The 12,402-nt window shown below is 56.8% G+C and overlaps 2 protein-coding genes across 2 annotated transcripts; one reads left to right on the top strand and one right to left on the bottom strand.

The window, feature by feature from the left end:
• The first annotated feature begins 1,794 nt into the window (after positions 1-1,794).
• On the top strand, positions 1,795-7,977 carry CCDC113 (coiled-coil domain containing 113). The gene is given in 10 exon segments (XM_037409447.1): positions 1,795-2,544; positions 3,061-3,291; positions 4,308-4,549; positions 4,785-4,965; positions 5,515-5,670; positions 6,361-6,476; positions 6,758-6,828; positions 7,021-7,121; positions 7,123-7,167; positions 7,915-7,977. Coding segments are annotated over 10 exon segments (1,956 nt in total).
• An 804-nt stretch (positions 7,978-8,781) lies between these two features.
• PRSS54 (serine protease 54) lies at positions 8,782-11,127 on the bottom strand. The gene is made up of 2 exons (XM_037408892.1): positions 10,205-11,127; positions 8,782-10,117 (listed from the first exon to the last, which is right to left on the bottom strand). Exons 1-2 carry the CDS (start codon positions 10,393-10,395, stop codon positions 9,787-9,789), a joined length of 522 nt encoding a protein of 173 aa, XP_037264789.1. The 5' UTR covers positions 10,396-11,127; the 3' UTR covers positions 8,782-9,786.
• Positions 11,128-12,402: the final 1,275 nt, after the last annotated feature.

Here is a 12,402-nt window from a genome sequence, read left to right as displayed (position 1 = left end):
TTCCAGCCACTAAAAACACCTGGAGGTCCTGTTCTGAAGGTACTTCAGAGCTCTGGAGCCTGGCATTTGGCAAGGGACAAATCTTCTAGCAGAGATGTGCTGAGTCTCCTGCTGACCTCTGAAAAGCTTTGTGCAGCTGGACAGAGCGATAAACTTCCTAAAAACTGTACTCCGTGTTCCTGCAGCTGCGAAACCTCCGGCACAATGCTACTGGACCCTCCAGAGATGCTGTACCTGCCACCACCCTGTCATGGCTCCCCTGGGTCACCCAGCTGCCCTTCCCCATCCTACTGAACGATGACATACTGGCTGTCTTAGGTTGAAGCATCACAAAATGTGGGCTGGGGCAAAGACCTGTTGTTGTAACTATCTCTGCAGTCTTAATCAGCCAGCTTACACAAGCGCTGCTTTTAACACAACTTTTAATTCATGACCCCGTGTTAAGCTTTTTCATGGGATCCCCATCCCACCCTGTGCACAAAAAGGACCTCTGGGCTTGTGTCACATACATGCTGTCCCCTCATCATCATCTCAAACCACTGGATTTCTGGCATCAAATTCTGCAGGTGGTGAAGATCCTGCAGCGAGGGGTGTTCACAGCTGCATCCAACAAGACTGGGAAGCAGGGTTCCCCCATGGATTGGATGCAGTTATGACTCAAGATGCTTTTTGAAGATGAGTTTTGACATGTTCTGGCCAGAAATAGGACTGGCATTGCCAAGGCCTTGATTTTTCTCCTGTTTATGTAATTAGATTGACTTGCATCCCTCAACCCAGAAAAGCTGTGGAGATGCATCACTGGCCACCTCATCAACTTTTGGGGGAGAGATGCATGTTTAAACAGACCTGCCACCTGCTGCCATTGGTTCTGAGCATCTGGCACAGGGAAGGCAAAGCACGTTGTTGTGCCATGGTCCGGATCCAGCCACAGGGACGCTTAGAAACAATGCTCCACACCCGCACAAAGCTCCTAAAATTAGGCATGCCTGTGGGCGCAGCAGCCTTCAGGTGCTGCTGTTCCCCTGGGGTTTTACAGCCAGACCGGGATAAAGCAGAGGCTGTAAGGGGAAGATTGCAGCGTCACAGGCAGAGTAACCCTCACTGTGGTGCAGATGTAACCTGAACATGAGCTGGGGCCTGCGCTTGCCCACACACCTTCAGGGGCTTTGCTGCCCAGCGGATGGGCTGGATCCTGTTTGGCTTGTTTGGGAAGGAGGACCCATGAGGCAGCGGCCGACCAGGAGCTTCTGGGAACAGGCACTGCAGGAGCAGTCCTGTGCACTCCAGGAGACCACCAGGATGGTTGCCCCTTTGGCATCACCCCCCGCATCCCTCCAGCCAACCCCCCACGGGTGCCTTTGTACTACACACACCTCGCTGGGGGCTCAGGGATGCCCCCGAGCTGCAGCCCCTTGGGTGGGGGCCAGCTGTGTCACTGGGCAGCTATCTCCCTTTGCACCCTTCCAGCAGCACCTTTCCCTCACCCTGGAGGCCTGCAGGACCCCCCAAGGACCCCACTGTGGATAGGGAAGTGGGACCTGAGCTGCACGTGTGTGTGACCTTGTGTCAGTATGTGTGTGTGTGCATGCACACGTGTGCCCAGGTGTGTATCTGCATGTGCGTGTACATGAGACCCCATGTGTGTCCATACCTGTGTGTCCTCGTGTGCCCACACAGAACCACAGGATCATTCAGGTTGGAAAAGACCCTCAAGACCGTAGAGTCCACCCGCTAACCCAGCGCTGCCAAGGCCACCAGGCACCCTGTCCAGGCGTGGTTTAAACACCGCCAGGGATGGGCCCTGCGGGGTCCCCTGCTGCCGCCTCGCCGCGGTCGGGGTCCGGTGCCGGGCTGCCCCGCTCTGCCGGCCCAGACCCCGGGGGGGCCCCGTGCCCCCGGCTCTGTCGGCTGCTTCGGGCCCGGGGGGAGCGGGCCCGGCCGCGGTGGTGCCGCCCGCCCGGGCTGCCCGCGGAGCGCTGCGGCCGCCGGCTCGGGCTCAGGCGCGGCCCGGCGCGGTGCCTTGCTCGGCCGAGGGCTCAGCCCGACGCCCGTCCCACAGCCGCGACGTCGCCCAGCTCCAGGCGGCGGTGGAAATGCCTGAGGGACGCTGCCGCGCCATGGAGCTCCGCAACCGCCCGCCGCAACTGCCGCCTGAGCCTGCCGCGACCCCCGCCGCAGCCCCCGGCCTCAGGCACGGCCCCTGGCTGGAAACGGGGCGAAGACGCTCCCCCGGCCGCCCCCCTGCGAGAGGACGGGCCCCTCCGGCGGGAGCGAGGCCGCGGGCCGCCCCCTGCCCCCCGCGGGCGCTGGCGGTGCCCGGTGCTACAGCGCGGCAGCGCCGTGTCCCCCGTGTCCCCGCGCGGCGAGTGCCAGGCCGGGCTGGAACCCGTTAACCCCCGCGCAGCGTCGTTTGAGGCAGAAGTGCAGCGGGGAGGCCGTGCGGGGGAACGGGGGCTCAGCGCCTCGCCCCGCCGGGGGATGCTCGCCTCCCCCCCCCGCAGGTGCGCGCCGCTCGCGTCCTTTTCGCCGGAGCCCCGGCGCTGGGTGCCAGCGCCTGCCCGAGCCTGAAGCAGCTGCTGCCCGGGCGGCCCCAGGCAGCCCTTAGCAACTTTGCCCTTGGCCAGGCGGGCGCTGGCCCCCTGCAGAGCAGTGCCTGCCCCCCTGTGTCCCCCCAGCGCAGGGCATTGCTCTGGAGCAATGTCGGGTCAGCTGAGAGCACGCTGCAGCCCGCCTGTGCTGCAGCAAGCTCGGCTCCTCACTGACCCAGGCAGTGCTAGAAGACTCCATCTGCCCTACACAGCAACTGGCAACTTTGCTACGAAGAGGTGTTTTGCCTGCCCACGTGAAGCTGTCATGTTGGCTTTAACCTCTAGCTCTGGAGCTGCCTGCTGAACTGACCTGCAGGCTGGCGTAGGAGGGCCCAGTGGGTGGGTTGGAGGACAGGTGGGGTCAGCCCAGGTGTGGCCCTGAGTCACCTCTCCTCTGTAGAGGCCTCCTTGTCCTTGCTGTCAACTGGAATCCCTCTAACGTGAGTTGAGGTTGTTTTCTTTTTGAATGCAGGAAAATGCAGTAACAGTTGGTCAGCGCTGGCTTTCTAACAGCATCTGTGTTGTTCCTTGGTTGTTGCAGACACCTGGCAAGCACAAATCCAAGTTGCACGGTGCAGTGGGCTATGGTATAGGCCTGACAGTGGAGCAGAAATGTGAGCTGGCTGAGCAGGAGCTGCCTGAAACGAAGAATGAGATTCAGGACCTCGAGGTATGGCTCTGCAGGACCCTTACGATTACCAAGGTGTCAAGCAGTCCTGTTACTTTTCATGCCTCTTTCAACGTACCATCCCTTAGGCAGTGAGACAGACCTGCTTGGTGAGGGCTGCTGACAGCAGAGCGTTGATGTGAGTGGTCCTGAGTTGACAGTAGGAGCCAGAACTGTGCTCTCACGTCACCCCTTCCTTAAAGGCAAGTACGCTAACAGAGATCAGAGGTGCCCAGTCTCTAAAGACGGCTCTTACTCTGACAGGAACAGACATACAGTTGAGGGGAGGACTTTTAGGTAGAGGAGCTCACATCTGCAGTGTGAGATGAAGAAGTCAACGCTCAAAAGAATCTCCTTCTGTTAGCTTCTTGAAGGTGTGCCCTCTGTGCTAGACATATTTTGCATTCTAGCAGCTCCCAGAAGCTTCCTGGTTTGGCTGGGCTCCGTGCAGCCCTCTCTGGGGTCTGCCTTTCCACTGCCTCTGGGATTTCAGAGCGTGCTCCAAGTCTCCAAGAGTGCATTCCTGCTGCAGGCTCCTTGTGGCTGTATCACCATCTCTGCCTGCCCTGTGCTCAGGGAAGACTGCCAGGACCTGCGATGGCAGGGATGCTTGGGAGCTTTTGGGGAAGAAGCGACCTCTGCATTTGGTTCAGGCCACTGATGGTGCCTGCAGTGGCCAGGAGAGATGAAGCAGGTAGCTGGTCCCTCTCCTGTGGCCACAGGATGTAATGCAGTAAACAAAGGGTAGTAACTTGTGTTGGTTTAGTCAGACTGGCAACGTTTGTTGGTCAGGACGGAGCAGCAGATGTTGAAGCTCAGGCACGTGAGAGATTTCTTTCTTGTTCTTTTTGAGTCAGTGAACTAGCAGTGCTGTGTGAGCCTGCACCATGTGCCCTGAGCTGCACAGGGTGGAACTCAGCACTCCCACAGGAGAAATGCTAGTAAAGCCAGCAGAGATCATGCCTGGTCCTTTCCAGTGTTCTCTGTTCCCAAAGCAGTTTGAAGGAGGGAAGTTAGAACCTCTTGACTGTTACGTGACTTTATTTCTACAGGCAGTCATTGGAGAAGCGGATGTTTGGTGGACTGATGTTAAGCAAGCCATCAGTGACTTTGAGACAGACAGCAGCAGCAGCATCTCCAGCAAGAAAGAGAGTATCCCAGCTTCTGAGAAGCTGCTGAGATACATGGAGGAGAAGAACCGACAGAAGGTCAGTGCATCATGGAAAATTCTGAGGCTGGTCTGTCATCTGACAAGTATGTTGGTTAGGGAAAATTCTCGTTCCCATACTCCTGTGTGGCCTACGTCATGTTTTCAGACTGTCTTAGCAAGTCTTCTTGGACAGCCCTTGTCGCACTTGCTACTCGGTGACTGGCACAGGTGCTCATCAGGCTGCTGAGCTGCAGCACTGCAGTGAGCACAGATGATGCAGGGCCCTTAGCGGAGCCTGGGAAAGTGCACTGCCATGTCCCCACATTTGGGGCAGGGTGATGCTGAGCAGCATTTCTCACTGGGCTTCTTTCTAAACCAGCAGTGAAGGCTGCAGCGTGGATGCGATGATGGGGAACCACACCATGAGGAGTGAGGTCTGGGTGCTCTGTCTTCTCCAAGGCTCTGCTGTCTTTCCTTCGGATCTGCTGAGTGAGAAGCTGTGCTTCACAAATCATTTGCTCAGAAGTTACAAGAAGAAGCTGCAGCCGCAGCTCGGGCAGGTGCATGCAGCAGTTGAGGAAAAGCAGGGACTAGATGGCCCCTTGAGGAACGAAAGGAGTACAGCCCAGTGCAGATGCAGGGCCTGCTCCCTGTAGAGATGCAGGGCTCTCCCCTGCATCCCCTTCCTCCTTTGCTTCTGGACTTGCTGCCTTTGTCAGAGGGCACTGTTGCCTGCCCAGGTTCAAACCTGGCACATGACCATGTGTGTGGGATGAGACCAGGAGTCTCACAGGGTGGAAGCTGGCAGATCTCTCTGTGCCCTGGGAAAGATGTGTGGTGGATCAGACCAGTTCCCTGGGGCCTGGCTGCCGCTGGTATGGCAGGAGCCTTGCCAGAGGGGACCTGTCTGCTCTGCTTGGGCCCTCTAAGCTGGGACGCAGAGCACAGGCTCAGTGGCACACTGTCTTGCATTTCTCCTTGAGCCCTAGGTTTGCAGCCAGGCTGAAGATCCTGTTCTTTAGGTTTGCTTTCCCCACAGAGCAAAGCTCTCTTACTTGGGGTGCAGCTTTGGTCAGCAACGTACAGCTCTGCTTCCTTGGGGTTTGCAGAAGAGGCAGATGGGAGAGGCGCTCCATGATGTCCGTTTGGAGTAGCTGCAGCTTAGCAATGCCCTGTGCCAGGAGAAGATCGATGAGAAGAACCAGGAGCTGCTTCAGCTAAAACTGACCTCAGGGAAGAATGTCCAAGCCCTTAACCTCTATGGAGTGAGTAAGCCTCCCAGCACCTCTGTTTTGCCTTTCTTCTGTTCCCAAGGATCACATGTGAGCTGATTAACAGGTCTTGCATTCTTCCCTTTCTCAGCTGGAGGGTGCTGAACGCCTCTCTGCTTTCCCCCTGACAGCAGTTCAGTTGGGAGGTTTGCCTGACACACCAAAAGCAGTGATGCCCTCATTCATGTTTGGCTGCAGCCTGATGATGGGCTTCACGCTTCACAGCATGGTTATTTTACACCCCAGGGGAAAAGTCCAGTAGAAATGAGCTTTGGTGGTGACTTGCACAGGAAAAAGGCATTTTTTACGTAACCTGTGACATTTGAAAAGATGTCATGAGCTGCAGCTGTCACTCTCTCTGCTTTTATCAGTGAAAAACACTTCTCAGCTGGGTGCATTTGCTTCTCTCGGATCAGCCGTTGTGTCCAGGTCAGTCCTAAACCCACTGGCTGCTGTGCGGTGGGTTGTGCTGCAGTCTGACACAGAAGACATGACGAAGCAGCAGCTGCGTGAGCAGGGCATGATGCTGCCTTCTGCAGGGGACAGGTGATGCCACAGAGCTCCCTTGGAAGCAGAGCTCCTGCACCGCCAGCTGGGACCAAGCTGGGGGAGTAGAGGGGCGGCTTTGCAGGTGGCTGGGAGCTGCTGCTGCACCTGTTGATGCTGTCCTGCTCTCGTGTTCAGGGGAAGTTGGAGCATGCCATAGAAATATCCATGTCTCTGACGAAAGGCATCTCCCAGACGAAGCAGGTGCTGGAGAAAATTGAAAGAGAAGCTGCTGTGGTGGAGGAGGTAACAGGGTGAATTGGGAGGCCCTGAGATTTCACTTGGGAGTACTGTTTTGAGGTACTTCTTGTGCTGTGTTGGGTACCAATGCCTGTTCGAGGTCTGGCAATGAGATGGGTAACTGGGTGGCTTTCTGGGTCTGAGCAAGTCCCTGGGCTCCTACCTGTGCCAGTGAGTAAGGGAAGGTTTAGAGAACAGGCGTGTTGTGAATTTTGGCCCTGGCTTCACAGTGACCGCCCACTGTCTTCTGGAAATTCTGTTTCCTTGAACTTTTGATCAGCGGTGTCCTCCGCAGGGAGAAGTGGCACTGTTGTCAATGCCAGCCTGGGGACACAGAGCCTGGCGGGGACACCACAGCTTTAGGAAGTGGGTTCAAGGGGCTCCCTAGCAGTGCTGCCTGGCAGGGATGGAGGCACTGGTGGTTGTATTCCACTGCTTCCCTGCAGCGCTGTGTGGTTTAATTTACCTGCCTCCCTGGAGGACTGGCTGCCAGCTGGCAGAGGGGCATTTCCCAGGGATGTCCTTGCACTCTGTCCCTATTTCTCCAGCAGAAATGAGCTGAAGCTGAGCGTTTGAAACAGCAGCTGCAGAAGCTGCTCTCAGACAGTGTCCCTCCTGTGCTGAGTTACATGCAGAACAAGACAGCTGTTACTGACCTCGGTAAAAAGCCTCAAGGCTTGGGAGAGCAAGGTGGCGGGCGCTGAGGTGAGCAAGGCCAGCCTGGGTGTGCAGAAGCCTGGACATGTGCCAGCCAGGAGCTGCATCTCCGCCTGCCCACCTGCAGCCGCCCCGGGGACCGGAGCGCTTGTTTCTGACCCACCAGGGAGCCCTGCAAGAGCTGCTGCAGTGTCGCCTGCGCCTGGCAGAGCCAGAGGCTCTTCCTGTTGACAGCGCGGTGATCACTCCCTACCCTGAGGACAGAGGCTGAGTTTTAATGACTGAGCTCAGAGGGGAAGCCAAAGCAAGGGCAGTGCTTGTAATTGGACGGGAAGCACAGCCAGGCTGTTGCTGTACTGAAACCTGTTGCGTGTGTAAGGAGAAGGGGACACATGGCAGCCCAACACATTTCTGCCTCTGCATATATAACCTGTGGCAGCCTTTTCCCGTGCCCCGGATGGCTCCCCAGTGGTGGTAGTCCTTTTTGTTGATCTCAGACATTTTTTACTCGCTTGTATCTTGGCTCCTCCCTGATAAGGAAAGGCTGGCCAAGATCCAAACATGAGTGCATGGCAAAGTTGCAAGAATATCTTTGATCTTCTCCTGCAGCCTAGGAGGGATGGAAAGATAATACAGGGGAGCACAGTCAAAGCTGGAGGTAGCGGTACGTGTTTGTATACCTGCCCCTGTGCACAGCAGCGTGGGAGTGAGGTGGCTGCTTTGGATGGGATAACATAGTGTGGTCAGCCAGTGCTCTCTGAACATATTAAGGCCTTCTCGTTTCTCCTCTTGCAGATGTCCTTGCAAAACTACTGCAGAGCATGGAACCAGATGAAGATGTCTGGTAACCAGCACTAGGTTTGTCTGATGCTGCAAGCTGCAGAAGGAGCCAACCCTGTGGGGAAGTTTTCTGTCAAGTGGGTGAATGTAGCACCCTGCAAACTGCACGGAGATGAAGCCCCTTCTGCAAGAAACGATAAAGAAACCCATAGCTCTGTTGTGAGGCCATCTCTTTGTTCTGTCCCAGCATGTGCTGGCTTCCACAAGGCTCTGCTGCTTGTTCCATCCGCAGGTCAGCCAGCTCTGCTCAGGGCCCCCCCCCGCCCCTCCATCACCACAAGCAGTTATTCTCTGGTGATCAAATCCAACGTGTTTACAGGAACTGTCCTTTCTCTTTGGGCAAGCCCTGGTAATCACTTAATACAGGAGGAACCAGAGGGGGTTTCCCTGGGAGATATGGGAGTTCAACATCTCCAAGCATGCACTGACAATAGAAGAGAGCAGAGCAGTGTGACATGGCATACACGAACCAAGTAGGCTTTCTGATCACAAAAAGATATTTATTTACCTAAAGAAACAAAAGAGCAAGAAGGGAGAAGCTACCCCTTTCCCAAGCACCTGGGGCAAGTGGAAGTGTCCCTTGGCAGCGGGAAGTGTTTTCCCACTGCAGGAGTTATAAATCATCTCAGGTGGCCCAGCCTCAGATGAGCTCAGGTCTCATTTTCCCTTCTTGGGATTGAAACCAGCTTCCTGAAACATCCCCACTGCTGGTCTGGAAGCCTCTTCCCAGTCTTTAGGTGGAGCCTGCAGATCAGTTCGCACCCTGACTAGCACAGGGAATGCAGGAGGTCCTGTCCTCGCAGCGGTGGCCAAGATCCAGTTGCTGTAGTAGGACACTGGGGTATACAGGAATGATCCATAGCATCTCATGCCACCCTCACTGAGAATGCCTTTCAGGACCCATTTCTCAGCCCCTCCAATCTGGCACATGATGGGGTTGCCAGCATCACCCTTTTGAGAGACAAAAAGGGGAGGGTTGTGTCTCAGCAGTATCCCTATTGCTGTCACTGTCGGTAGCTGTGGACTTCAGCAGAGTGAGAGGAGGTCAGATCACAGCAGCTTGGTCCTTTATGATCACTGGCAGCAAAGCGCCACTGATTCCAGGGGCTGGCTGTCTTTGGGCTGACGATGTCCCAGTGTGCCCCTGATAAGGTGACTGGTATCTCTCCCTGCAGCTGCCTGTGCCCCCATCAGCCTAGCTCCATGCCTGGTCCTTTGGTATGTACCACAAGGAACCTCTGTTGGTTTTGTCTCCCAAATGTCTTTGACCCTGGCCACATCAAAGGCCCTTGGAGGCCCCAGTGGCAGGAGAGTTTCAGGGACCAGAGCAGCACCTGCAGGGAGACAGTCACCCCACACCTCGTGCCAGAGGGGGGTGTCACACCTTCAGACAGTCTTGCATGCCTGCGATTTGCAGGCTGCGTGGAAGGCATCTTTTCTTGTAAGGCCTGTGCAGGAGAAGCCCAACAAGTGTTTTGGCTGCTCTCCCAGCCTGGAGTTGGAGCAGAACGGGGAGGAGGCAGTTTGGCTGTCTGCCTGGTCTGGGTTGATGCTCTGTATCCCTTACCGAACAGCCTGCCGCTTTGTCAGCATCCCTGTGGCTGCAGCATGCAGTTGCAGCGATCCTTTTCAGTGAGCAGGGATCCACATCCACTACGGAGAGCATCCTCAGGAAGTCGCTGCAGCACTTTCCCCTGCCTGGCCAAGGGACCACCGTGAGCCTGTGGCTCTAGGCAGCTCCTGACCTCCAAAAAGCCGTGATGGATGACCAGTGGGTACTTCTTCCTCCCAGGATGAGCCCTGTTCCCCTTCCTCCCATTGGGGTTGTTAGCAGGAGGGAGCAGGAAGGCGGCTCTCCACCCTGCTGGAGGGAGCTCTTTGCCGCAGCAGCCAGGGGTTACCTGCGGTGGGATGGATCCAGCCCAAGATCCAGCAGATCACAAGGTCCAGGGTGGAGAAGCTCCCGTGAGGGAAGCAGATGGGCTGAACGATGCTGCTGAACTCCAGCGGGGCGGCTGTCCTGAACAGAGCGATGTTGTTGTACAGTGTCCCCTTGTCAGAGTCCTCATGGGGGATGACAGAGCTGATCGAATGCTGGGGCTGGGCCTCCCATTGCCTCTTCATGGTGCTCAGCCCAACAAAGGCCAGCATCTGCTGCCTGCAGGGGGTGGACAGAGGGGTCTGGGTGCAAGAAAAAGCATGGGGCAAACTCTGCCTGCCCCTGCTCCGACTGAAAGATGCTCACCCAGCTGCTGGGCGATGACCAGACCCTCCTGAGCACTGGGAGATGGTGTCATTCCCTGCTGATTCCCCAGCCTTGCCCGAGGTGACGCGGGGCCCCTTGCAGTACACAGACCTGCTCTGCAGGCTGGATGCAGCGCTGAGGATCCGGTGCTCGTTCAGGATAGAGCCGAAGGCCAAGAGGTTGTGCTGCATGTCCCGCAGGGCCACCACCCGCAGGAACTGGGCCGCAGCCACAAACTCCTGCGCTGATCTCCAGGGAGATGGGCTGGCCTGGATCCCACAGGCTGAGGGAAATAGGGGGCATGCTGCTGCGTGTGCCTGGCCCTATGCTCTCCCCCCACCCCCTCTGCCTTCTGATGCCTCCTTGCCCCTTGATGGGGCTGCCCCAAGCTTTGCTCTCACCTGGGACCGATGCCAGCATTGCCCGGGCTTGCTCAGCTGTGGGGCCAAGCCAGTGGCACGGCACGGGACCCAGCACAGAGGGGTCAAGCCGTGCCACCTCCTATCTGGTGCTGGGGCAGCCCAGAGGCACAGCAGCATGAGGCTTTGCACTGTCCCAGCTGGGCAAAGAGCTGGGGCTGGGGAGCCAGGGTCCCCCTTCTCTGCCCACCTGCCAGGAGAGGGGGAGATGTCATAGGGGGTGCCAGCTGGCCCGGAGGGGCTCGGTGTGCCTGTGCTGAGCACACCAGGCCAGTTCCTCGCCCTGGTACATGGGTGCTGCGCCTCCCAAGCACAGTAGAGATCCAGCAGACCCATTCCCAGCTCCCCAGCTCCACGGGCTGTCACAGCACTCTCCAAACTATCAAGCTACAATAAGGTCTGTTACCATCTCGTACCAACACACTCTTCATACAGTCCTTCTGCTGCCTTCTCCTCACGTCACGTCATCCAGGGCATGTGTTCTTGCTTCTTCCTCGGCCGCTCTCTCTTCCTTGGCTGCCCAACCTCCTAACAGAACCAGCCACAGTTGCACCTTACCTACATCAGCCAACCCACCGCCCCTGAAGCCAGCCCACAGCTGTATGTTACCAATGCTAATTAACCCAGCTTCACTCCTCTACAATGGGCCACATCCTGCTGCACTCTGCCTGCTCCATCATGCCCCTGCCAACACCCTGCTGGCCCCATGCTGCCCCCCCTGCTCAGCACCCTAGTGCCAGCACGATGTCCAGGCAGCAGGATGTGGGTGTGAGCCCCTCTGTGAGACCACCGTTGCTGCAGCAGCTCAAAGGACCCTCTGCTGGTGTTCCGGCACAGTGGAGGGGGCTGTTGGAGGCTCTTGCAGTGCATCTGCCTGCACAGAATGGATCTCCGAAGCATCTGAGGCCAGCACCCCCTGCCCTGGGTGCTGCTCGATGGTTTCTCCCTGGGACAGCCTGCCCTGCCCTGATGCCTCTTTTCTGCACACCCACTGGGGTCTCTGCCCACCCTGGCCCCACTTGCAGACAGAAGCAAGGGCATCTTATGGGCAAGTTCTGCTTAAGGAAATTCATAAAAAACCCTGAAGGACCCCAAACTGCATGGGGATGGTGAGAGGGGACCTGGAGGGCAGCAGAAGCTGTTGCAGGGGCACCACCAGGCTACAGCTGCCTGTGGCTGGGCTTTCCCATGGGGAGGTCCCAGTGGGGACAAGAAGTCCCTTCCCAGCTCGCGAAAGGCCAAGCATACTTTGGAGAGCAGGACAGAGAAGATGGGGTGGTATGAGGGATGTGAAAACTCCTTCTTTCTATCAGAGATTGGAAAAGTGTTGAGAAGGAGAAATTGCAGTGTTCCTTATATGCACTAATTAATAGCCACGCGTGAAAGGAGCTGGTGAGAGACAGAAAGCAAAGGCACTGGGGCTCCTGGAGGCCTGACACGCTCCCAGCAGGTTATCCCTGGATCGCTTTTCTCCTGGCGAGGCGTTTGGTGGCTGAGGACGCACATGCCCAGACCAACCCCTGCAATACTGGGGATAAAGACAGCCAAGGGGAAGGGAAATGGTGCTGGGAAAAGGCTCGAGGGAAATCCAGGTTCAAGCACTTGTTTAAACCTGCATACAGACCAGGGCAGCATCAGCTGAACTGATTTCTTCACAGCATTTGAATACACTTATTATATGCAAAATTAGCAAGGGCAGGGTCCGCACCATGGCATATTTAGGACAGGGGCATCCCAAGGAAACCCTGGATGTTTTTTTCATGGTGGTTGTGTTCTCCC

The sequence above is a fragment of the Falco rusticolus genome, chromosome 15 (assembly GCF_015220075.1).
Source record: "Falco rusticolus isolate bFalRus1 chromosome 15, bFalRus1.pri, whole genome shotgun sequence".
Taxonomy (NCBI): domain Eukaryota; kingdom Metazoa; phylum Chordata; class Aves; order Falconiformes; family Falconidae; genus Falco; species Falco rusticolus.
The sequence above is the reverse complement of the archived record's forward strand: the minus strand, read 5'-3'. Positions and strand labels throughout refer to the sequence as shown.

Coding starts and splice junctions, on each gene's coding strand:
- PRSS54 (XM_037408892.1), bottom strand. CDS start 10,395: ATGCAGCACAACCTCTTGGCCTTCGGCTCTATCCTGAACGAGCACCGG. Junction 10,118..10,204: donor GGTCATCGCCCAGCAGCTGG/GTGAGCATCTTT, acceptor CACCCCCTGCAG/GCAGCAGATGCTGGCCTTTG.